The sequence below is a fragment of the Jaculus jaculus genome, chromosome 5 (genome assembly GCF_020740685.1).
Source record: "Jaculus jaculus isolate mJacJac1 chromosome 5, mJacJac1.mat.Y.cur, whole genome shotgun sequence".
Lineage (NCBI taxonomy): Eukaryota > Metazoa > Chordata > Mammalia > Rodentia > Dipodidae > Jaculus > Jaculus jaculus.
In genome coordinates, this window is record NC_059106.1 from 8,940,472 (window position 1) to 8,966,797 (window position 26,326).

Consider the following 26,326-nt stretch of genomic DNA (forward strand, 5'->3'; position numbering starts at 1 on the left):
GTGGAGGAGCTGCTGTCTGGTGCTCACCTAGGCTGGGAAGTCCAAGGCTGAGGTGCCAGGCTTTGCCGAGGGCTACGCTGATGCCTGGCGTGATGGAAGATAAGAGCCTGCAGGCGCAGCCCAGCTCCACTTGTGATAGTGGAGCCCTGCGGCCTGCCCCACTGCTTAAAGCTCCTGCCTCTTGGTGTCCTGACCATGGCAGTTAGATTTCAGCATGATCTGGGGGTCAAACATGGACCGCATAGCCAAAGGCAGGCCACGCTGCGCTCTAGCCAGAGACGCTGTGGCCTGGCATGTGTGTTGGCACTCGCTGGGTTTGCCCTCACCCTGGAGCAGTGGCAGAACCACAGCCAAGCTGCTTCCAGGGCCGAGCTGTCAGCGCTGTGGAGAAGACGAAAGGTGGCCGAGCCCGACCGGACAGGAGCAGGGCGGGTTTGCAGGATTAGATCACCCAGAGGCGCCCTGTGCAGGTGGCACAGAATTAGGCATGAAATGCTAGAGCCAGGTCACCTTGGGGCCCTGGGAATGGCCTTTCCTAAAGGAGGGCTGGGCCTGGGCGTCCAGCCCGTGAGACCCCAGGGAATGTCAGTGGCCCGAACCATCAGGACGGTTTAAGAGGCTGTTGTCCATGCTGCGTGCTGTGTGCTTCCGGGCCCATGGTGAAGCAGACTCGCACTGCAGCGTGCTCACCTCGTGGCTGACAGGAAGCAGAGGGGTCCTGGGGGGGCTGGGGTGGGCACAGCCCCGACACACCCTGCAACCTGCTGCTTCATGCAGGCCCGGGCCCACCCTGCCCCTCACCACCAGCAGCACATCATCTGCGACACCCCCAGGAGAGAGAGCCGCCCACGAGGCCAAAGGGCTCAGAGTCTGAAGACACCCTCACGGACACCCAGAGTGTGCTCTACTGATCTAGGTGTCTCTCCATCTAATCAAGTTGTCAGTCAGTCTCACCCCTCAGTTTCTATTTTTTTTCCATTATAAAGAGTGCCGAATGAAATGAGGACATTCTCACTCCTGGTTACCTCCTGGGGTGAATTTGCACAAGCAGCCAGCGCTGGGTCCCAGCGATGCTCTAAATGGTGGTCCATGCCCCCTTCATTCAGGGACGAGAGATGTATCTGTCACTTTATGTGAAAGGCAGAGGTTCCATGTGAAAATGGCTTTCGTAATTACTGCTCAGGTGATTTGACAGGCTTAGCATTTAAAGACCTTTCCACAGAGAAAAGGAATTATCTAAAGGGCAACCATTGCCTGCCTGCTGTGTTGACTTTGGAAGAGCAGGGTGGGCCGTGGACCCCAAGGGTGAGGAGCTAGTCCCCAGTCAGAGCCCAGGTGTGAGAGGGGCACGCAGCACTCCTCAGTACGCGTCCTGCGAGCGGCTTGTCCCGGGGCCTCATTCACCAGGAATCATGGCTCGCCGCAGGGAGACCTGGAGGTGGTTTTCCTCTTTTCTAGGAAAGCTCATCTTGAGCCAGGTGCCGTGGCACATACCTGCAATTCTAGTACTTGGGAGGCTGAGGCAAGAGGGGAGGGAAGGAGAGAGATCACCCTACTTGTGCCGGGGCAGAAGTGTGTATGGAACATCCTCGGCCCCTCACGTCATCGTTATTCCTAGTCCACACAGGACACGTCCTCAGCTCAGGTCCACAGGCAAGAGACTGATGTTAGGAGAAGTCAGCGAGCTTCGCTGTCTCAGCGTGCGGGAGGTGCAGTGGCCGCGTGTGGAGACCAGCGTGTCCTTGCTGTGGTCTGGCCCGGGCCCTCTTGAGGTCTCCGCGGGAGGTGCTGCGCCCGCTCCCTGCACACCGGCCAGTGCTGCCCTGTAGCACCTGCACTTGAGGCTCGGCTGAGCACTGTCCCCGCAGACCCTCGGGGCAGCTGCCACTCCTTATGCCGCACTGCTGGGGGCAGCTCTTTGCCTACTTCAGCAAACGAGTCCATGCACACAAAGCCGGGAGCCGTAGAGGCTCAGCTCAGGAAGACTTCTCTCTTTCTAGCAACACCCGTCGGGCGGCTGAGGTCTGGATGGACGCGTACAAAGATTTCTACTACGCCGCCGTGCCTTCTGCCCGAAACGTGCCCTATGGGAGGTGAGTGCCCCGCCTGCACGTGCAGGCCCCCAGTGAAGCCATGGTGAGAGACAGGCAGAGTCCCGGGGCCCAGGGGCTGGGTGGTCTTGACTGAGCTGCCCTCCTCTCCCCAGTGATAAAGGAGTCTTCTTTCCCTCTCCTCCAGCATTCAGAGTCGGCTGGAGCTCAGAAAGAAGCTGGGCTGCAAGCCCTTCAAGTGGTACCTGGAAAACGTCTACCCAGAGCTGAGGTGAGTCCTGGGCCTCCAGGTGCTCTGTGAGGGCTAAGGAGCAGTGATGGCAGTGATGGCTGGGAGCCCACAGAGGCCTCACGTTTACTGGGTGCAAGAGGCCAGAAGCTGAGCTTTCAGGAAAGCATGCCTCCCTGCCCCACACCCATCCCCAGGGAGAGCTGGTGTGCCCACCCCACAACTGACACTCCCCTGCAGAGCTGAGTTCCAAGGCAGCCTCTGGCTTGGGCTCTTTCCACAGTGGTGAGATGAGATGGGCTCCTGAGGCCGAGGGCCATGCCTCCACACGAGAAGCTTCTGCATCTGAGTGTGCCCTCTGCTCTGGCGTCTGCCCTTCGCCACCTTCTTCCTCCTCCTCAGGAGCCCTGGGGGCTTTGTGATGCCCAGCATTGATTTTAACACCGTAGTGGTTCCCACTCCACATTTGCTGTCAAGGTACCAGGATGGCATGAAGTACAGTTTCTCACTGAGGTCACCCATGATAGGGGCGGCCCGGGACCCTGGACCCTCTGAAGACCACATCTTGGTCACTCAGCACCCTGTCTGCGCAGGGAGGGGGGGTGAGGGCTCTGGCTTCCTGTGTCTGATGTCACCACCATTTGCCGGGCACTTTCTATGGGCCAGGCCTACAGCACTGAGGACATTCTGCATGATGTTTCTGTCGCACTTGCCAGGAGGCCTGTGTTGTAGGTTCACACAGGAGCCAGTGGAGGTCTAGAATGTGACCCAGGTACCCATAACCTCTACCTGCCAAAGGTGGAGCAGAGGTCCCTTCTGTGTCCAGACACTGCCTGTGCCGCCACGTGCCTTTCTAGATGACGTCCACCAAACCAGAATGCCGGGAGCCTCTCCTTGCCACACCACAAGGGAAACTTCTACTGTCGTCTTTATTTCAGTTGTTTTTGTTTTGCTTTTGAGATAGTCTCATGGCTTTAAACTTGCTAGGTGGCCTTAGGCTGGCCTTGAACTCAACTAAATCCTCTTGCCTCAGCCTTCTGAGTTCTGGAATTAGAGTATGCCCACTTAACAATCTTACAGCGTTAGGAATCCGGAGGCTTGAAGCATGCTGTGTGTGGATGCCACATGCCCCCTTCCTCTGCTCCCAGTGCTGAGGACGAGGCCACCACAGAAGGCTTGCAGGTTGGGCACCGCAGTGCTGCCGGAAGCCGTGACTCTTCCGTTGCCTTTCAGGGTTCCGGACCATCAGGACATCGCTTTTGGAGCCTTGCAACAGGGAACCAACTGCCTGGACACCTTGGGACACTTTGCCGATGGGGTCGTTGGTATTTATGAGTGTCACAACGCTGGGGGGAATCAGGTAAGGGTGTGATGCACTGGTACCTGCAGTCCCAGCGAGGTCAGGATGAGGTTCTGGCCCCTGGGGCCACCTCCTTCCTTCTGTGGGAGCCCTGGCCCCTGCCGTGGCTCTGAGGTTTGCTGGGCATCGTGGGAGCTCATTGACCCCTCCAGCAGGTCACGAGCTTTGTGCTCTGCTACAGTGCCAAGGGCTGTGCTGTTCGCAGGTGACATTAGCATCTGTCATCAAGGCACTGGAGCCTCGGTCTTCTCTCTGTTGTCCCCACTCAGTCTGCTCCCAGGGGCCTGACCCGCGTCTGCACTCACATCTAGCCCAGGGACCAGTCTGTTTAGCAAGCGCCTGGCCCAGCCCTTTGCATTCTGGGGGGTGGCGATGCCTGATGATGAAGATGGGCCCTGGGGAACGGGCAGGCTCAGCTCCCCGCAGCAGCAGGGCCTCACCTCAGCAGTTGCTCCTTGCTCCCCTGGTGCTGAGCCTAGGTCCCTGCCAATGAAATGGTAGTGGCTTAACATACAAAATGTGCATTGTCATTTGCTCAGTGGAACACCCACACACTTCTGCTTGTCATTGGAAAGAGACGCAAGTGAAGCCTCAAGGGACCCAGCCTGGAGCTATGGCCTCAGAAGGCAGTTTTTCCATGAGGCATTTGGTAAAATGTGAGCTTTGTGGCGCTGAGGAAATGACATTCATTTGTGTCTCCTGGAAACTTGCCTGTCTCTCCAAGAGGCGTGCCACTTTAGAACAGCCAGCACAGTGCTTGTGTCCTTGATCCTTCCTTAATAGGCCTTATGTATTTATTTATCTTTTTATTTATTGAGGTGGAGTCCTACTCTAGCCCGCGCTGACCTTGAACTCAAGGCAGTCCTCCTACCTCAGCCTTCCACAAGCTGGGATTAAAGGCCTGAGCCTCTATGCCGAGCTATAGGCTTTTTAAAGAGATTGCCCTCTTGGGTATGAGGTTGGCTGTTGCCGCCGATCAAGAGTCCTGGCAGGCCACAGCTCCCAGGTGACAGGGCGGCTTCTGCTTGCTAATTAGATCCCAAGGCTTCTTGCCAGTGGTACGCGTGCAGCGGGGCACTCCTGCCCAGGCGTTGGCAGTGCCAGTCAGGCCCCCATCACTTGAGGCAGGTGTCAGCCTCTGCTTCTTGGAGCAGGCTTGATGACCGGACACACTGCTTACACACCTGACACGCTGTATCTCACAAGCGCACCTGTCACCACTGAGCCCCTTGCTCCCCAGTGCTGTCCTCTTCCAGTGCAGCCAGGGTGAATCAAATGTTCCGTTTCGATTAACTGCACTGAAGTGAAGCCACGCAGCCTGCGTGGCTGGTGGCCAGCACACTAGTACTGAAGAGGACCCAGAGGCAGAGAAAACACGCCAGGCGCCCCACCCAGAACCCACCGGGCCCGAGTCCTCTCTGAGCTGATGGCAAGCAAGGCAACCTGGGTAGAGTGTCGTGTGGGTGGGCAGTGGTCTTTACCAACTACAAGCAGAGTTCAGCCTGCAGGGGGTCAGGGAGATGTTATCTGTTTTCCAGCTGAGCTCGGCCGCACACAGGAAATGAGAGAATTAATGGCAGCTCACAAAAGCATTTCTTAAATATTTATGAACTGTACTTTACAAATTCAAATCGTTGAAGGGCCCAACACAAATAGGCAGCTAGCTTTACTGTTTGCATAGCTAAACGTGGCTTTCTGGAACTCAGCGTATTTCCCATTTTAAAATGACGCTGTGTACGACACCAGGGGACACTTCCCACGTCCCCAGCATCCTCACAGCCCCGCACCGTGCAGGACGGCCGGGCTAGTGGCTCTCGCCCGCTTGCTGTGTCAGCTTGAGGACCCAAGTTCAACCTCCAGCATCCGCGTAACGTGCCGGCCGCGGCTGTGCGTGCCGAGAGCCGGCGTGGAGACGCCGACTCTGGGGCTGACTGCCCAGACTGTCTCACCAAGAGACAGCGAGCTCCAAGAGGGACTCTTGTCTCGGGGAAATATGACAGAAGAGCGACAGAGGAGGGTCCCCAGGGTCTTCCTCTGCCCTCCGCATGTGTGTGCGCCGGGCTCATGTATCTAAACGCCTAAGTACATGCTCTGTACGCTATGTACACCACATACACACATTCAGAAATAATTTCGAAAAAATGATATTTATTCAAGAGAGAGAGAGAAAGAGGCAGATAGAAAGAGAGAGAATGGAATGACAGGGCCTCCAGCCACTGGACGTGAACTCCAGACGCATGTGCCACCTTGTACATCTGGTGTTACATGGGTACTGGAGACTGGAACTCAGGTCCTTAGGCTTTGCAGGCAAGCACCTTAACCACTGAGCCATTTCTCTGGCCCTCTTTGTCTTATTTTATTTACTTGAGAGAGATAGAAAGGGTCAAAAGGGTTAAAAAACTCAAGGCAAACTGAGACCCTGTAAAATCAAAGTCAAGATACTTACTTCTAGCCTGTAGCGGCACAACAAACCCATTCCCAGTTCAAAAAGGAGGAGGAGGCACAGCAAGGAAGGGTTGGGCCAGTGCAGGACTGAACCCGAGCAAGGCAGAGAAGTCCTGCAGCTCCGTGACCCGTGTCCGAGGCTCCTTGTGAAGTCACCCAGCTCTCTTGGCTTTGGGTATCCCCGCCCTGCAGCTCCGCTGGCTGCTCTCCCCGTGTGAAATTTCCCCATGGCCCTTCACAGTCCAGCGTCTCCCATCATCCTGGGGTCTCCTTTGCACGCTGGGCTTCACCTTTCTAACATCGTGCACTGGCCTCTCGGGGCCTCCTTGCCAGAAATACGACCCTGCCACACGTTGCTGGCATGAGTGCTTTCTAGGAACTTCGGTGCAAACCCTTGTCTCTTCACTCTTGGTTCTGCCACGTTCTCTTGCCTGTCTGAGATGTAGCCCCCCTGCCCTCCCCCCATTGGACCACAGCCCCAGTGCCCTCCATACACTTTGGTGGCTGAATGTGAGAAAACGCCTCCCTAGGCAGTTATTTTCAAGCCAGAAAACTCTTCAGTTGGCATTTTCCACTCGGGCTCTCTCCTTTTAAATGCATCTGCATGTTTACAGGTGGTACTTTTCATTTGTCCCAGCAAAGCGTGTGAGAGCTGTCTTTAAGGCGCCAATACCTTGACCGGCTGTAGCTGTTTTCACCTCTGCCTCGCCCGTGCAAAGTTGTTCATGCTGCGTTCCTTGCCAAATTGCACATTTTTATATCTTCTCCACTTGTCCTTTCAGTCCCTGTGCTGCTCAGCCTCCTCATCCTCCACCTGCCGGCGCCTCCCCTTGATCCCTCTTCCCACCACCTAGCTCTTCTCCCCTCCTTGGAGAGGGGCGGGCGCGTGTGCTACGCTGGCAGTGGCCTGCTTGGTGGTGTGTTTCAGGCATGGCCCATGAGGCATTCGTGCACCTTCCACTCCCCGCTAGAGTGACCCTGGCACTGTGAGAGACCCCAAGGGGTCAGGGAGCAGGGCAGCTAGGTGCCCCTGTGGGGTGCTGCACCAGGAGACAGCTCCTACTTTTGGATCCTGGAGCTGCGTGCAGAAGCAACTGTTCCCTCAGTGGATCTGTGAGTGACCATGGGAAGCCTCACTGTGTTCCTACCCTGGGTACACTTCACCCTTACCACCACCATAGCCATGTCACCCCTTTCTCCGTCTCTCCTGTGCTTTTACATGGTCCTGTTGGCTATTCAGGGTGAGTCACCTCCCTGCTTGGTGTGTACACGTGCATATGTGTGTGAGTTGGAATTATAAATATGCAGGCAAGAATATTTAAACACTCTGGCTTAGTTTTCTTGTCTGTAAAGTGAGAATAGTAGCCCCTCACATGGCATTTATGAAAAGGCTTGAGAGGCAGGAGAGATGGCTTAGCGGTTAAGGCGCTTGCCTGTGAAGCCAAAGGACCCGGGTTCAATTCCCCAGTACCCACATAAGCCAGATGCACAAGGGGGCACATGCATCTGGAGTTTGTTTGCAGTGGCTAGAGGCCCTGGCATGCCTGAGACAGAGGCAGCAAATAGTGAACTCACAGTTAGAGGGAGCCGTGCTGTGTGCGTGACCATGTAGACCTATCCTTCTGCATTAAGGAACTGCGTGAGCGCCATCGGTCACTGCAGCCCTCATTGGTCACTGCAGCCCTCAGCCGTGGGGCTCTGCTTATGTACCAGTATACTTTGTCTACTTACATACCTGTATACTTTGTATATACTTACATACCTGTATACCTCATATCTCTTATATACCTATATACTTTATATATCCTTACATACCTATATACCTCGTACCTCTTAAAGGCATCATATCCCTTATATACCTTATATATGCCTAGATACTTATGTACCTATAGACCTTATATATTTACATATCTATATATCTTGTATACTTATATACCTATATATCTCATCTCTTATATACCTATATACCTTATATACTTACATACCTATATACCTTATATATACTTATATACCTCATTAGCCTGAATCTGTAATACATCGTTTATAATTTTCACATTCAGTCAACATCCAGCAGTCTGTTTCCGAACCTAACCTCCATGAGGCAGAGCCACTCTGAAGCAGTGAAAGGAACTGTGGGCCCTACCATGTCTCTCCTGGGTGATCCAGCTGGGGCTGCCATTTCCGTCTTCACACCGAGGGTTGACCTGGTTCTCTGGCTGGAGGCAGCATCTCCAGGTGTACACGCGTCCCTTGGCTGGGGTCCTCTTGCCGGCTCTGAGGCGGCTGCTCCGCAGTCCTGAGTCCAGCTCCCCAGCACAACTGAAATGATGGCACTTGGACTTGGAGCCCACATGGGGCGCTGACCTGGGGTCTGTTCCAGGAATGGGCCTTGACGAAGGAGAAGTCGGTGAAGCACATGGACCTGTGCCTTACTGTGGTGGACCGGGCGCCGGGCTCGCTCATCAGGCTGCAGGGCTGCCGGGAGAACGACAGCAGACAGGTACGGCTCCAGGGCCTCGGGCGATGCACGTTCACAGCCTCTCACAGCCGGGCTGGGGGCTTATCCGTGTCGCACCCGAGTAAGGTCCAACTGCTGTTGCACTTACCCAGGAGGTCTCACGTCACTTACTGCCAATTTCGTTCTCCCCGTGTTCTGGAACATTTTAAACACACACACACACACACACACACACACACACACACACACACAGAGTAGGTTCAGGTGTACAGACTTAAGACCGCACCAGGGCAGCTTGCTCTATAACCTTACTTTGGGTTCTGGGCCACCTCAGCCGTCCTTGGTCCCCTGTCCACCTCAGTGGTGGTCAACAAGAGCAGCCAGCTCCTTGCGGTGCCCCGTGAGCTGGGAGGTGCGTTCCTGGCTTCCTTTCAGATCCCAGTGGGTCCAGGAGGATGTAGCCCCTCGGTCAGCCACTGGGCTTTTTTCCATCTGACCAGAGTGAATCATGAGCATTGGAAGCTGCTTTTGTCTGGCATTCCCTGGGGGAACCCTGGACACGACCCCCTTTCTGAGCCCTGGGGTAACAATTGCATCAGGAGCAACGTTGTGCAGGCCTGTAATCTGCCGAGTGTAGAGGACTGGCCAGTCTCCACACAGTCCATTCCAGGAGACAGATGAAGTGTGGAGAACCCAAGGCATGGAGGCTGGCACAGACAGAACCACGTGGGTTCCCAGTCCACATTAATTTCACAAAGTGGAGGAGTGGTCCAGTGTTTCCTCCCAGCACCACCTGGGGGACCAAGGCCAGGACCAGTTTCTATTTAGATCCCACCTGTCAGGAAATGCTTGTAAAGGCCTCCCCCTGCCAGCGTATTTCCAAAGACCCCTCCCCCCTCGTCTCTGAGAACCCCACCCTTCCTGTTCTATAGAACCCCAGCCTGTCTTGGGGGTCACTGTCTTGGTTGCCTGGGTTGATGCAGTTGTCTGACTTGTATTTTACCCTAGTAATGACATGGATGTTGGAGGCTAGGGAAGGCCACAGTCCCTGAGACCTAAACACCTAACACCTGGCCAGGCTGGCGCGGGGAGAAACTTCTAGCTGGTCTCCGAGAGCTCTTCTGAGAAACAAATGGCTGGGCATGGTGGCACATACCTTTAATCCCAGCACTTGACTGACTGAGGTAGCAGGATCACTATGGGTTTGAGGCCCACCTGGTCTAGAGTGAGTTTCAGGTCGGCCTGAACTAGAGTGAGACCTTGCCTCAGAAAATCAAAAACAAAAAAAGTACTTGCTTTAATCACTGTCTTAATTTTGTTTTTTTCTTCGAGGTAGGTTCTCTAGCTCAGGCTGACCTGCAATTCACTACATAGTCTCAGGGGGCCTAGAACTCACGGTGATCGTCCTCCCTCTGCCTCCCAAGTGCTGGGATTAAAGGCGTGCGCCACCACGGCCGGCTCGTCACTGTGTTTTAGTAGTTGATAGAAAGTCTTCTCTTTGGGACCCTCACAGAAGAGACGTTGCGGCTGATCCTTCGTGGTGGTGAATACAGAGCGTTGCTAAGGTTTGCTGAGTTCACAGCCCTGAGCCTAAGCCCGTTGGGAGGCCTTGAGGACTGCTGTGGTAAATTCTCAGTGTCACCCACTGCGCCCATCAGACACGCCTCCAGCACTTGGGCCCATCTTCCTGAGACCGCGCTTCCTTGTCGACCCAGCACCCTTGGCTGTGCTGACGGGCGGGTTCCGCCCGCGCCGCCATCAGTTCCATTCACACCAGGGGCTTTGTCGCACACTTGGCAGTCTCCACACGTACTTTCCATGACAATGACGGAAAGTGACTTCACTGGCAGCATGGGGGGAGGGGCGAATGAGAAGATGGTGCAGGTGGTTGAGCCACTCTCAGACCGTGGCCGCCCTTGATCTTCACGGTTGGCAAGAACTCCCCGTGAGCAAGTGGATAAGTAAGCAGAGGGCCAGAGCAGGCCCCTCCCAGTGCCTGCCTGCACCCTGCTGCCCCTCCCCCTCCCGCCTCCCTCCTGCCATCAGAGGTGGCTTCTTGGCACGGCTTATCGTGGCACTGTGCTGTCTGGCCAGCCAAGACGTTGGGTTTCTGGGCACGTCTGTGTGTGTGCCTTCGCAGAACCAAAGGGAAAGAGGGAGCGAGAGTGAGAAAATTTAATTCCACGGTGTGAGAAGGGTTTGCAAGAATACTTACTCTAAGGGGCTTGAGTGCACGTAGTATAAAAAATTAATCAGAGCCAAGGCTCTGATGATGACGGGAGAGCTGTGGGGAGGGAAAATGTGCATGGCTGTTTTTATTTTTAGAACAAACGTTAGAGATTTTTAAGTAAGGGTGTTTGTGTTATTTGCTAAACAGCAGGGAGAGACCTCGGGTTGCCCTCTGGTTCTTGAGGCTTTATTTGTGGTGCAGCGGGTCAGTGGGTTCATGAGCTGGCTGGCTACGGTATGGTCAGCTCTGGTGTGCTGGAATGTGGGAGAGCATCCTAAGTGTACCCCATGTCCCAAGCATGGCATGTTTAGGATGCAGCCAACATTGCCTGGCTTCCGCCACCCAGGAGAGTGGGAACTCGTGGTGTCTGGGGCCAGGTCCTCAGCCCCCAGATGCTCGCACATGAACACAGCAGGCAGGCAGTGTGGAAGTGGATCCCTGATGGTTGGCCACCAAGGGGCAGAGCAGGTCTGTGGGCGCCCGGCGCGGCCCATGGGCCCGGGGCTGGCATGGCCCGTGCTTGCTCTCACACTGCACTCTCGTCTTTTCAGAAGTGGGAGCAGATCGAGGGCAACTCCAAGCTGAGGCACGTGGGCAGCAACCTCTGCCTGGACAGCCGCACGGCCAAGAGCGGGGGCCTGAGCGTGGAGGTGTGCGGCCCGGCCCTGTCGCAGCAGTGGAAGTTCACGCTCAACCTGCAGCAGTAGGAGCCCGGCGCCCCACCACCCACCTGCACACCGGCCCAGTTTGGCGATCACATTATTCTGTTTCTGAAACTTTCCACGAAACTATATACCTCAGTGTTCCATCATGGTCTGAAAGCCGAAGAACTGCAGCGAGGCGTGAGCCGGGCCGACGGCTGCACGGAGGAGGAGGCGGCTGCAGGGCTCCGGGCAGGGTCCCTCCCGAGGCCGGCGCCCTTTCCGCTTCCACTTCCGCTTCCCCTCACCCTGCAGCTGGGGAGCCAGGACCAGCTGCGTCAGGTGGAGGAGCAGCAAGCCAGAGCGGGCTGAGGACAGGAGAGAGCAGGGGACATGGTGCTCTTGCAGCAAGAACTTGAAGTCTCCCTTTTTGAGCCCTCCGGAATCATGTGTATAAACCAGACGTGACGGTACACGCCTGTAACCCCAGTGCTGAAACAGGAGGATTACGATTTTGAGGCCAGCCTGGGCTACTCACCTGTAGCCTGTCCCCCAAACAAACCAACAAAGGTTTCCCCAAAGCTGACCGTGTTACTTGCAGATGTCTTTGTCCTCTTTCCCTGCCCTCCCCCCCCCCCCCGGGCCCAGCTGGCCTCCTGGCCACCTCCCTTCTCCACTGACGTGCTTGCTGTATTTGAACATGAACTTTCCTATGTTGGGACACTAAATAGAGATACATATAAAGAGAATGACCGTCAGTTCCCTATGGTTTCCGTACATTGTCACCTTGTAAACCCCACAGCGTGGCTCTCAGCCATGCAGAGGGGCCGGCACTCCCAGAGCCAAAGGTTGCCTCCTGTCCCTGGAGCCTCGAGAGCCAGTGGGTGCCGCTGTGCCAGCTGGGGACATCCCCAGCCCACAGCTGTCGGCGTTGGCTCCAGCAGGGGCACTGTGGCACCATTGAAAAATCCACTTTGTGTCCATCATCGTCTGTAAACCTGACTAGGTTACTGTTTTTTGGCAAGTTCTGCTTTGGGTTTTCTTTTAAGATTAAATTCCTTTAGAACAAAGCAAAACCAACCCCACAGCTTCTGACGTGAGCCGGCAGGACCCGCTGCCTGTGGCAAGGAACCGGACACAGCACAGCCGTCACACTAGCCCCAGGCTCGCCCTTCTGTGAGCCCCACGTGTTGGCTGTTTGGTACTAACAGCTGCCAGCAGAGCTCGGGCAGTGAGCCCCTCAGCCTGCAAGCGGCCCCCATGTGCCCGCAGTTCCGGTTGGGGGGGACCCCACGCCCACACCTGCGGCTGTCGCAGGGGCTGCGGGTAGTCAGGACTACAACTTCATCGCGCCCCCCGAGGACCCAGGCATATGTCAGCTCCCGACAGGCGATTGTCGCCTAGTCACAGAAAGCAATGCCTGGGCATCCGCTGGGCGGTGCTGCCAGCAGCAAACACGCACATTTCAGGTCCCCTGGGAAACTGTGGTGGCCCCAAGGGCTTGCAGGCACATGCTCCTGCCCGCTCTGGGAAGGGAGTGTGGCTCGTCTTCCTTCACACCAGGACCACCCCCCACATGTGTGCACAGTGACTGTGGGCCCTCACCGAAGGCCTGGTCAGGTGCCAAGACTCCCTTTTTATCCCTGCCAAGCAACCAAACGCAGTGCAACAGACAGGGTGCCTGTATGCCCGTGAACTCCACACACGTCTGTCTGCCTTCTGAGGCAGGCTCCAAACAATGTCAGCCACAGGTACCAGGGCTGGGACGTCTGGGGCAAGGCAGGGCAGGGCCAGGTTTGCTAGAGCTCGTCCCTAGCACGAGGCGTCTGCTGTTCAAACCCTGTCACCTGTGTGCTGCTCTGACTAGAGAGGAAACCACAGATGTGAAGCAAGTCGGCCACTTTTAACCAGATGAGATGTGGAAGGCTCCACCCACACACCTGTGTCCTACCCTGCAGTCTTGTTACCTACGAGGCATCTGACTGTCCAGCCACTAGGGTGCCGTTCCGCCTAAGCTACGGGGCTCTACACAGAGGTGGGCTGCGTGGAGCCCCGAGGTGAGCCACGTTTACATGACACAGTGTGCCAGTGTGTCTCGCTTGCATCGTTTTGTAGTTGCGGGGCCACCCCACCTCCCACCTCCCACTCCTGTTTTTAAAACGCAGGCAAAAGTGTCGTGTTCTGTGGTGGTCCCTGCGTCTCCATAAAGCTGAAATGATGGTATGTTTTTGCAAATTCAAAATATAGTTTGGTAATTTTTTTTCCAGTTGATTTTTAAAATGAACTGCTGTACAGAGCTTGTACTTTGTCCATTTTATAGATGGAAACCATCCTTGAAATTGTTTAACTTAAATAAAGAGAAGATACTTTATAGATAACACTCAGCTGCGCGCTCTCGGTTTCTGTAGGGTCGGTGGGACCAGGCTAAAGACTGTGGCCGCTGCACTGCCACTTCTCACCACACGGGGGCGCTCTCTGTCGCCGTGCGCGCATCTTCTGGTGTAGAGCTGTCAGGCTTTGCCAGGCCCCCGGCCAGGCCTCGAATGTACTCACACTTGACAGCTGCTGGGGAAGATGGAAATGGAAGTGATGGCCACCCAGAGTCACAGGAGTCCCATGCAGCCCACTGTCTACATCTTCCCTGGACACTTCACCTACACCCTGAGCTCCAAACCCTGGAGCCATCTGTTTTACAACTTGTCCAGGGGGACTACCTAACTGGCCAGTTGTTTAGAAATTTGGCTGGAGATGGGGCAGTGTGAGGACTGGCCAAGGTGACAAGTATATATTTTCTCCATTATCCAAGACACCAACAGCTGAGGTCTGTGGACACCTGGGGAAGAAAGGTGTTAACTTGGTAATGTTCTAGGACCTCCGAGTCACAGGAATGAGAGCAGTTCACACCGGGCAGGCCACCCGAGGGACAGTCGGGGAGATAGACACGTGTGGGCATCGGGTGTTCACATGTGTGTTAGTACCAGTTCTTTGGGGAGGGCAGTGATAGGTGGTATCTGAAGCCCAGAGGAAAGTGTGCAGCGAGTTCCTGAGGAAACCGTCTAGCCCAAGTCAGTTCTGACTCCATGGTGACTTCACATTCTTGACATTTTCAGCCAGCAAGTCCTATCTTGGGCTGTCCTATATCCAACCTGGGCATCAGGGGCCAGTGACAGGGCAGCAGGAAGGTCCCATTGGGGAGTTGGTCTTGGAGCCAGACTTGGAATGCATCTGTGCTAAGCCTCACGAAGCAGTAACCCAGGGATGGTTTAAGTTGTGGGCCTGAGGTCCCCACCTACATGTAGTTCAGGTAAAGAGAGGTCCAGATGATGGGATTCCAGTTGAGTTCTAGGTTCAACCTCATAAACAAACCGCCTCCCACGCCCCACCCTGCCACTGTGGCACAGGACCGCAGACACCTGTCGCCATACTGCTTTGAAGCCAGGTCCAGAGCTCACGAGCTTAGAAAGCCAGCAACCAGCTACCACCGTGTGTCCTTGTCTAGAGGACAAAAGGACCCCTGCTTGCTTTGCTGAGTCACACAAGAACCTGCAATGACCTGCCTTTACTGGATGGACTTTGGCCATGTTAGAATGAGCAGGGTGGTGACAATGGCCCTAGGCTTCAAGAGGTGACTGCCAGCCTGCTGAGTCCCTGCCCGTCCGTGCTCTCGGCGGCTTTGGTGCCTGCTGACAGCTTGGGGCTCCCTTCAGGAGGGTTCCAAGCAAACAGCACATTGCATATGATCAGAAAGACAGTCATACTGAGACCCAATTACTAACCTTTTAATCCATGCTTCTTAATGCACCAAATAACAAGGCCTCCTGTCTAATTGCCGCTGTGATTCTGGAGCAGCCATGGACACAGCACAGTATTTGAAAATGTGCATTAATTATAACATGAGGAAAATATCTGATTTTTAAATTAGAGACATTGTTCCCAGTCTTGAATTCATTCATTCCTTTTCCTCTTGTGCATGTGTGTGTGTGTGTAAGTGCACGTGTGCATATGCATGCAGGTGTTCCTCCCGGGCACCCTCCATCTTTTTTTTTTTTAACTTTTCTTTGAGATAGGGTCTCTCATTGGCCTGAATCTTACCAAGTAGACCAGACTGGCTAGCCAGTGAGCTGTGAGGATCCATCTGTTTCTAGCTCTCGGGTATTGCACATGCACTCACCAATGCACCCAGTTTGTTTATTCACTTGCAAGCCGGGGTGGGAGTTCAGCAAGGCCTCCTGCCACTGCAAACGAACTCCAGATGCATGTGCCACCTTGTGCATCTGGTTTTATTTATGTAGGCACTGGGGAATCAAACCCAGGCTGTCAAGCTTTGCAAGCAAGCTCCTTTAACCTCTGAGCCTCCAGCCCTACACCTCAGCATTTTTGTTTTGTTTTGTCTTTTATTTTTTGCGGTAGGGTCTTGCTGTAGCCCAGGCTGACCTGAAATTCACTGTGTAATCTCAGGGTGGCCTGAAACTCATAGTGATCCTCTTACCTCTCCCTCCTGACTGCTGGGATTAAAGGGGTGTGCCACCATGGCTGGCTTCACCCCAACTTTATTTTTTAAATATATTTTATTTTTTATTTATTTGAGAGAGAGCAGGGGAGAGAAAAAAAGAGAATGGGCACACCAGGGCCTCTAGCCACTGAAAACAAACTTCAGATGCATGTGCCACCTTATGCATCTGGCTTATGTGGGTCCTGGGGAATCAAACCTGGGTTCTTTGGCTTTGCAGGCAAGCGCCTTAGCTGCTAAGCCATCTCTCCAGTCCCCTACCCCAACTTTTTAAGTGGGTTCTAGACACCAAACCCAGGTTCTCATGTTTGCAAGGCAAGCACTTTACCAACGTGTCTATCTCCCCCAGGTAAGCATTGTTCTTAACAGAAAGGTGTTGACGGGAAAGCTTTATGGTTCCCGTAGAAGCACCCCGGTGTGGGTGACCTGGAGACCTTGCCCTGTGTAGGACATTTGCGTCTCCCGAAGGCCCCGGGCGGCTGTGCGGCGTCGCTGTCTGGCAGCATCAAAGCGCCCCCGTGTGGTGAGCGGGTGTCGAAGCCTCAACTTCAAAATGTCCCTCCAGTGTGCCTCCATCTGTGACCCTCAGACATAGGTTTAATTTTAGCTGTGACCTTGCCTGAGTACAGGGGTACCAAGACAAGGCCTGAGAGGGGCAGACTGAGGGCAAACCGTGGCTCTTGATATGGACGGCATTATCCAGTCAGCCAGGGATCCTAGAACACAAAAGAAACTTCCTCCCCCAGAGAGCTGAGCCCCACCCGGCCTGATCATAAACATGAGTGCTCGGGGTTCTCCGGCCCTTGGGCCCAGCGCAGCCTGGCTCCTCAGCCTCTGGACAGGAACCGAATCATGCTGTCAGTGTCTCATGTCTCACAGATGACCTGGTGGGACTTCCCAACCTCCGCGATCAGGTGAGCCCCATAGCCCAAGACCCTTTCCACGTATGGACAGCTCACCATCCCACCCGCCCACAGAGCCAGGACAGACACCAGTGCACACCCAATTTGCCTTTTTTTTTTTTAATTTTTTTTAAACAAGATCTACTTATTTATTTATTTATTTATTTGAGAGCAACAGACACAGAAAGACAGATAGAGGGAGACAGAGAGAATGGGCGTGCCAGGGCTTCCAGCCTCTGCACATGAACTCCAGACGCGTGCGCCCCCTTGTGCATCTGGCTAATGTGGGACCTGGGGAACCGAGCCTCAAACCGGGGTCCTTAGGCTTCACAGGCAAGCGCTTAACCACTAAGCCATCTCTCCAGCCCTAATTTTTTATTTATTTATTTGAGAGCGACAGACACAGAGAGAAAGACAGACAGAGGGAGAGAGAGAGAATGGGTGCGCCAGGGCTTCCAGCCTCTGCAAACGAACTCCAGACGTGTGTGCCCCCTTATGCATCTGGCTAACGTGGGACCTGGGGAACCGAGCCTCGAACCGGGGTCCTTAGGCTTCACAGGCAAGCGCTTAACCACTAAGCCATCTCTCCAGCCCCCAATTTGCCTCATTGTTGACCGCACACAGAAGGTGTCACAGGGATGGCTGGGCCAAGGAAGGATTGATGGAGAGGCTCTTCCGCCGCCTCATACAACACAGACAGAGTGAGAGACCCAGGCTTAGGAGCCGGGCTGTGGATGCGTGGGAGTGAGGTGGGCAGGAAAGTGAGACCTGAGAATAAAGAAAGGGAAGGTCTAGGGTGGGACCTGGGCCTGGGGAGGCAGCTCACTTGCCAAACTGATGATGTTATGAGCACGATGACCTGAGCTTGATCCGTAGTGTCCCCACCTAAAAATGCCAGGTATGGTGGCACGTGCCAAAACCTCAGCACTGGACGAGGTCATCCGCCAGCCAGGCTAGCCCAACTGGTGAGCTTCGGAACAATGAAAAATCTTGTCCAGAAAAAGGGTGGGTGCGCTAGAGAGATAGCTTAGCATTTAAGGCACTTGCTAGCAAAGCCAAAAGACCCAGATTCTATTTTCCAGTACCCATGTAAAGCCAAATGCACATGGTGGCACATGCATCTGAAGTTCATTTGCAGTGGCTAGAAGGCCCTGGCATGCCCATTCTCTCTCTCACAAATAAATAAAATACTTTAAAAAACAAAAAACAATTTTTTAAAAAGGTGGATGCCATTCCTAAGGAACAGCACGGAGGCTGTCTTGTCCCCTGACCTCCTCCGCACACACGGGAGTGCCCTCTGGCCATGGTGTTGGGAGGGAGCAGGGGCTTGCCCTGCGCCTCCCAACCCCAGCTCTGGGTGTGTGAGGCACTGGCTGCTTTCCTGAGCTCCATCTGGGCCTGTCCAGTTGGCGTGAGGCCTCTGAGAGGCTGCCAGGAGAGATGGAGGGGCCTGTCTCAAGGTAAATTAGCACTCACCACCAAGAGGTACCATGCAAAACTAAGAAGAAAGCTTGATCAACTGCCCCCTGAGTGGTATGCACACCCCATTTGGCACGGGACTTTTTGGGGTTTCACCCTGTACTCCTAGCATCTTGCGGTGAAGATCCAACATGGGAGCCGCCTGTCCTGGGGAGTCCATTGCTGCTGTGGCCTGCTGGCCTCCCTGCCTCCTGGTGAGCCTCAGCACCCCGAGGTAGAGGAGGAGAGCTGCCCAGGTGCCAAGAGACCCAGTCCCTTACCCTCTTGGCTGTGTTCCTGCCAGTCAGCCGAGGGCGTGAGTTATTCAACATGGCAGGAAGACATTGCCTGGTCTGGGGCAGGATGGGGTGCTGTAAACAGTGAGCTTTGGGTGTGAGCAGCTCTGGACTCTAGTCCGGAGCCCCAGGCTGGTTTGGGTGTCTCCACTCCTACATGACACCCAGAGGGAATGAGGCGAGGCGAGACACAGGCTGCCAGTAGCCCAGCTCCAGTTGCCTAGGCCTGGGTGCAGAACCTGGTGCCTCTGCGGTTTAGCAAAGCTGAGGGCACCGTGCCCTCTATAGAGCTGCTCCTTCCCAGCCCCTCAGAGTGGAGCTCACCACTCCCCCTCTTTCAAACCTGCACTGCATCCGTGTGTTTCTCTCCCAATGGCGTGTGCACTCCAGGGAGGAAGGGACCTGTCCCTTTAACAAGCCCAAGTGCTCCGAGAACCTCGCAAGCCCAGTGACCAGTGGCCCGGTGAAGGAATGTAGTATTCTGCAATTCTTGCACTGCCACCTTATGACATTAGTCCTTATGACTTCCTTATTCGTCTCGCTCCTCATTCTGGACAAGCAGAAATATGTATGTCTGTTGTATTTCCTGCTGTCTCCCTCCTCCACCACCCCCCCAGTCTGACCAGACTCATCCCCTGTTGCATAAAGGCTGCGTCTATTTGAGACTCTAGACATCCTCTGCTGCCCTCTGCTGGGCTGACTGAAAACAGTCTCATCCCAAAAGCTGAAACAGATCCCAGAAAAGGGGAGGGACAAAAATTGGGGCTGAGGGGCTGGAGAGATGGCTTAGCAGTTAAGGCGTTTGCCTGCAAGGCCCAAGGACCCATGTTTGATTCCCCAGAAACCACGTAAGCCAGATACACAAGGTGGTGTATGTGTCTGAAGTTAGTTTGCAGTAGCTAGAGGCCTTGGTACACCCATTCTTTCTCTATCTGCTTCTTTCCCTCTCTCCCTCTCTCAAATAAATAAATTACTATTTTACATTGGGTCTGAGAGCTCACTGAATGGAGGCAAGACCAAGCTGTTAGATATTTTTGGGCACTCTAAAACTTCTAACACTGTCGAAGCCAGACTGAGACGGTTATGCCATCTCTCCCGTCCCTAATTCGGGCCACCGTGGTAGAACACCAACGTCAGATTCTTCGACATCACACGCTGCTCTGTCCACGAGCTCACTGTCCTGCAGCCCATGGTCTCCAGCTGGCCCGTGGCGCTCACTCCACCTCTGGGGCTTATCATGTTCTCTCGGTCACCTGGGCCCCTCCCCCATCGTACTCCTCCTGCTGCCCAAGGTCAGGCTGCCCAAGGTCATTGCTAAAGCTGGGACAACGGGAAGTACTCACAAGGAAGATGAACCCCACCCTGTGGTTCTCTAGTGCCAGGGACGGGGGGCAGTGAAGAAGGTGAAGGGTACACAGCCAGCCTCCTCCTGGAAGTGACTGACTGGCACAGAGACCCTGAGCTGCTTCCGGGACTGAGGTCACCCCCTCCGGACAACTGCATTTCGGGGCTTGGCAGGCTGACGCCTCCTTCTCAACCTACCCTATTTCAGCAGAGCTGGTAGGCTCACGTCCTTTGGCCCAAGAACCAGCCAGTGGCAAAGCTCAGAGCCTTTTGGCCCCAAACTCATTCATGTCACGAAGGTTTCTTCCGGGAGCAAAGCTACTCAGGTCAGGTTACAGAGCCAGAGCCACGCCGGACCCGTGACCCGGGCATACGGCACGCGGGCCACGAGAGGTCTGTGCTTGCGTCTTCCCAGCGCTCAGCAGTCCCTGATGGCGAATGCTGCACTGGTCACACCACAACGCCTAGTGTCTGCCGACAGCTCAGTGACAGCGTTTTTACTTTTTCTTTTGAGACGGAGTCTCACGAATCACATAGCTGGCTTCATACTCACTATGTAACCAACACTGGCCTTCAACTCCTGATCCTATTGCCCCTACCTCCCAAGTGCTGGGACCACAGACTTGTGCCACCATGCCTGGCTCAGTGGCAGCTTTAAAAGAAACATAGGGCTGGAGAGTTGATGTAGTGTTAAGGCACTTGCCTGCAAATCCAAAGGACTCAGGATCAATTCCCCAGGACCCATGTAAGCCAGATGCATAAGGTGGCACAGGTATCTGGAGTTCGTTTGCTCTGGCTAAAGTCCCTTGTGCACCCATTCTCTCTCTCTCTCAAATAAATGAAATAAAATAAAATAAATGTTTAAAAAATTATTTACTCATTGGAGAGTGAGAGGTAGATAGAGAGAGAGAATGGGTGCACCAGGGCCTCTAGCCACTGAAACCTACTCCGGACGCATGTGCCACCTTTTGCATCTGGCTTCACATGGGTACTAAGGAATCAAACTCACATCCTTAGGCTTTGCAGGCAAACGCCTTTACTGCTGAGCCATTTTTCCAGCCCTAAGTGGCAGCTTTTTAAATGAGTGGCTGTAATCTGTTTGCCTACCAGAGGCCTCTCACAGCCAGCACACGCCCGAGTGGTCTCACGAGCTCCTGCTTGTGGCCCTTCCTGACCTTCACATGTTGAACACACACCGTTTTCACCAGGATTACATGCTTACATTTTTGTTGTCTGGTTTTTTTTTTGTTTGTTTTTTGTTTTTTTTTTCTTAGAGAAAAATCCTATTCTATAGCCCAAGTTGGCTTGAAACTCACTATAAAACCCGGGCCGTCCTCAAACTCAGCAATCCTGCTAGGATCAAAGATGGGATCGGAAGCAAATGAACTCCAGATGCATGTACCACTTTGTGCATCTGGCTTTACGTGGGTACTGGGGAATCAAACCCAGGATGCTGGGTTTGGCAAGCAACTTTTAAGTACTTTTAAATGCTGAGCCATCTCTCTAGCCTTGAAGTCACTTGAATTTTAAAAGGGTGTTTGGAAACTTTTTAAAATATCGATTTTCTGGCTCCAGTGTGTGTGGGGGGGGGGGGGTGAAGAATACTGGAGAAAACGAGGATGTATCAATTCACCAAAAAAGAAAGAACTGGGCTGGAGAGTTGGCTTAGCAGTAAAGGCATTTGCCTGCAAAGCCAAAGGACCCAGTACCCACGTCAGCCATATGCACAAGGGGGAGCATACATCTGGAATTTGTTTGCGGTGGTTGGAGACCCTGGCGCGCCCATTCTCTGTGTGTCTACTCTCTCTATCTCTCTCTCTCTCACTGCTTGCAAATAAATAAATAAATAAAATTTTAAAATCTGGAAAAAAAAAACTAAAAGGAAGGAAGGAAGGAAGAGAAAGAAAGAAAGAAAGCTGGAGAGACAGCAGTTAATGCATTTGCCTGTGAAGCCTAAGGACCCAGGTTCAATTCCCCAGGTCCCATGTAAGCCAGATGCACAAGGGGGCACATACACCTGGAGTTCATTTGCAGTGACTAGAGGCCCTGGCGCACCCATTCTCTGTCTGCCCCTCTCCCTCTCTCTCATTGTCTACCATAACATGTGTCACTTCCACCTCTCTGCTCGGGTCCAGAAGTCATTACGTAGGAGGCAGTGACGTGAATACTGCCCTCACAGCTAGTCTGAAAACCAGTCCAAGGGAAATGGCAACAGACACTGCGGTCACTCAGACATCACCAAAACAGAGATCCAGAGTCTACAGAGATACCAACACTAAATCACATTTCTCTTTTACCAGCCAAGGCCTAGGGAACATCGTGGAAGGTGGGGAGGAGATTGCAAGACCCTCAGGGTGGGCAGGGTTAGCCTGAGGCACCATGCTTCCTCCTCCCCTTGCAGAGTAAATACCAACCCCACCAAAGAAGACCCTCAGCAGAATTGGGGTGGGAGAGGTGGGGCAGGGATTAAGAGTATAACTGTAAGAAGGGCATGGTGGCTCACGCCTTTAATCCCAGGATTCAGGAGGATGGCCATGAGTTCAAGGCCACCCTGAACTACATAGTGAATTCCAGGTCAGCCTGGAAACAAAACAAAACAATAAAAAAAGAGTACAACCATTTTATAAAACAATAAATAAATAATAAAAATATATACTGTTATTTATGTGTGAGCGGGCACACTAAGGTCTCTTGCCATTGCAGACAGACCATCTGACTTTGCATGGTCCTTGGGGCTTGAACCTGTACCATTAGGCTTTGCAAGCAAGTGCTTTCCTGGAAACTGTTGTTGACTGGTAGAAAAGCTGAATGCATTGCTATCATGTATTGCAAGGACATTTTAATTTCCATTTTAGGTCAAAAGACACATTGTCTCAATATCTTTTATATTTTCTTCTAATAAAGTATAAAAACAGAACCCTAGAACCTGCAATCAGCCACTTCATTTTGTATAATGATTTTACTATGTTAATAACAGTCTCCTCATGGTGACATTCCAGGATAGTCCCAGCAATAGTCATGGTCCTTTGTTTTCTTTTGGTCTCCAGTCATAAAGGGTCCCCTGTGCTGACCATGACACCACAAGGTTTCTTCCAGAGAAGGCACCTCACATGTCCCCAGGCCACATGATCACAGTAGTGGCTGAGGCTCAGGGGTGCTGACACTGGGTGTGACCCTCTGCACGGGGCTCTGTCCTACTTCTCTTTGCCCATGGGCCATTTTTGGCACACTCAAAAATGGGACTTCAGGGCTGGGAAGATTGCTCGAAATGGCTAGAAGTGCCTGCTTGCAAAGCCTGTGGGCCCAGTACCCATGGGCAGCCAGATGCTCAAAGTGGCACATGTGTTTGGAGTTCATTTGCAGCAGCATGTCCTTTCTCTCTCCCTCTCTTCTTGAAAATAAATAAAAATAATATTAAAAAGTAAATAAAATAAAGTGGGGCTATATCTTGGAGGGCTAATCTTCATTGTCAACTAAACTGGGTTTAGAATTACCATGGAAACACAGCTGTGGACAGGCTGTGAGGACATTTCTTGAGAGGTTTAGCCGAGGGAAGAACCACTTTGAATATGGTCAGCTCTCCCTGTGGGATTGGGTTCTTGGCTGAATAAAAAGGAAGGTGACCATTGTCCCCCCTCTCATAAATAAAAAAAAAAAAATATTTCTTAAAGAAGGGCTGGTGGCGCACACCTTTAAACCCAGGACTTGGAAGGCAGAGGTAGGAGGATTGCCATGTGTTTAAGGCCACCCTGAGACTACATAGTGAATTTCAGGTCAGCCTGATCTAGAATAAGACCCTATCTTGAAAGATTTAAAAAAGAGAGAGAGAGAAAAGGAGGGGGTTGGACTGATGGCTTAGTGGTTAAGGTGCTTGCCTGAGGACCCGAGTTTGATTCCCCAGTACCCGTGTAAAACAGACACACATACTGGCGCATGTGTCTGGAGTTTGTTCGCAGGGGCTCGAGGCCCGGTGCACCCATTCTCTCTCATACATAAATACTTTTGCTGTTGTTTTTTATTTGCAAGCAGAACTAGAGAGAGAAGAGAGAGAGAGAGAATGGGCACGCCAGGGCCTCCAGCCCCTGCAAACAAACTCCAGATTCATGTGCTCCTTGTGCATCTGGCTCACATGGGTCCTGGGGAATTGAACCTGGGCCCTTTGGCTTCGCAGGCAAGGCCTTAACCACTAAGCCATCTCATTTCACAGAAGGTGAGCTGAGCACCAGCAATCAGCACTCTGCTTCCTGACTGCACCATGACCAGCCGCCTCGTGCTCCTGCCTCCCACCATGCTTTCCAGCCATGGCTGACTGTACCTTCGAACTATGACCCGGAAGAAATCCTTTTCTCCCTTAAGTTGCTTTTGTCATGTCGCAAGAAAGTAACTAACATAGGGCTGGAGAGATGGCTTAGCAGTTAAGTACTTGCCTGTGAAGCCTTAAGACCCCGGTTCAAGGCTCGATTCTCTAGGACCCACGTTAGCCAGGTGCACAAGGGGGCGCACACATCTGGAGTTCGTTTGCAGTGGCTGGAAGCCCTGTCCTGCCCATTCTCTTTTTCTCTGTCTCTCTCTCTCTCTCTCTCTCTCTCTCTCTGTCTGTTTCTGTCTCTGTCACTCTCAAATAAATAAATAAAAATTAAAAAGAGAAAGTAACTAACAGCACTCCCTGTACCTAGCGTTAAGGTGGGGCTCAGGACCCGCTGCATCCGTCCAAACGGCTTCCAGGACAACTGTGGTTCGACTGCGTCAGGAGTCAAGCTACAACCACATCTTACTCAAGAGTCCTATTGGGGTCTAGGGAGATGGCTCAGTGGTGAAAGGCACTTGTTTGTAAAAGCTGCTGGCCCAACTTCAAGTCCCTAGTGCCCACATAAAGCCAGATGTACAAAGTGGCACATGCATCTGGAGGAGGCCCTGGCGTGCCCCTGTTCTCTCTCTCTCTCTTTGCAGATAGATATTTATGGGACAGTCCACACAGGGAGGGACACTGAAGAGCTCACCGTGATTGGCAGATTAGAGGGGCTCATTGCACGGGCTAAATGTGGGACAGTTCTCGTCTCCTCTCTGTGCGGCCAGGGAGCTTGTGCCTGCAGGAAGTGGACATGACCTCCAGTGCAGGTACCTAGGGCTGAGACCTCTCTGTGGCAGCTCACCTGAGCAAGCACGGCACCCGTCTTGCCTGCCTCGCCGGGGGACTGAACATCGCACCCAAGGGACTTGTATGCCGCAAAGAGGAGGAAGTGCACTTCAAGCTCGGCCAGGACCCCCTGCCTTCACCAGCCCTGCAGCGATCTGTCACTGCGGCCCTGGTCTCCGCGTCACTGCTTCGCTCTCGTGCCCTCCGCAGGCCTGGGAAGAAGGGTCCAGGCGGACGGCCAGGAGTGAGGCTCCACAGCGCCCGCGCGTCGCCACCGCCTTACTTCCTCCCAGCACTGCTCCAAGACCTCTGCACTGCCCACTACCACACACAGGCTGGCTCCCAGGGAGGTGGCAGCTCTTGGCCCACAGACAAGATTTGGAAGCTTGGTGTCCTGTCCAGGAGCCTGTGGTCACTTTGCACAGTGCAGAGACAACTCCAGCTTCTCCTGACTAGTCGGCAGCCAGAGGCCCTTGGCCCAGGATGACTCAAGACACATGGCTCCCCCATGTGACCCACCCGACTTTTCAAACATCACCCACCACCCACAGGAAGACGCTGTTCAGAACTGAGGCTCTTGTAGGTCAAATATGCAACCTGGAAAGGGACAAACGCCTGGACACCCACAGTCTGACATGAGGTCACCCAGAGGCTTCCACTGACCACACCAAGCAGCCGCAGGGTCACGATGTGAGCTGCTCTGTGTGGGCTCAAGGGAAATTTTGTAGTTTTGTTTTACACGTGGGTGGCAACTCACAGTACTTTTTAAAATCACCGGACAGTGGATGAAGCGTGCTCAGTAGGCAGGGTGGTGCCGTGCAAGCAAGAGGAACTGAGTTCAGATTCCCATCACCCATTGAAAAGCCAGGCATGGTGACACGTACCTGTAATCTCAATGCTGGGGAGGTAGAGACAGGAGATGGAGCTCTGGGGTTCACTTGCTAGCTTGTCTAGCCAAATTGGTGAGCTCCGGGTTCAGTGAGAAACCATGTCGTTAAAAGGTGGAGTGAAGGTTGGAGAGCTTGCTCAGTGGTTAAGGCACTTTCTTGCAAAGCCTAATGGCCTGGGTTCGAGTCCCCAATACCCACGTAAAGCCAGATGCACAAAGTGACGCACGTATCTGAAGTTTGTTTGCAGCAGCAAGAGGCCCTGGGGTGTTCTCTCTCTCTCTCATTTTTATTTATTTATTTTAAAATAAAATTATTCTTAAAAAATAAAGGAGTGTAGCTGGGCATGGTGGCACACACCTTTGATCCCAGCACTTG

The 26,326-nt window shown here is 53.4% G+C and overlaps 1 protein-coding gene across 1 annotated transcript in view; it reads left to right on the top strand.

Annotated features, from left to right (window-relative positions):
• Positions 1–13,792, top strand: part of Galnt2 (polypeptide N-acetylgalactosaminyltransferase 2) — a 121,107-nt gene extending 107,315 nt beyond the window's left edge. Inside the window, exons 12-16 of the mRNA XM_045149558.1 lie at positions 2,001–2,093; positions 2,239–2,322; positions 3,514–3,640; positions 8,466–8,585; positions 11,325–13,792. Of these exons, the coding sequence (XP_045005493.1) occupies positions 2,001–2,093; positions 2,239–2,322; positions 3,514–3,640; positions 8,466–8,585; positions 11,325–11,480 (580 nt within the window). The 3' untranslated portion in view covers positions 11,481–13,792. The remainder of the gene's footprint in view (positions 1–2,000; positions 2,094–2,238; positions 2,323–3,513; positions 3,641–8,465; positions 8,586–11,324) is intronic.
• The last annotated feature ends 12,534 nt before the right edge of the window (positions 13,793–26,326 follow it).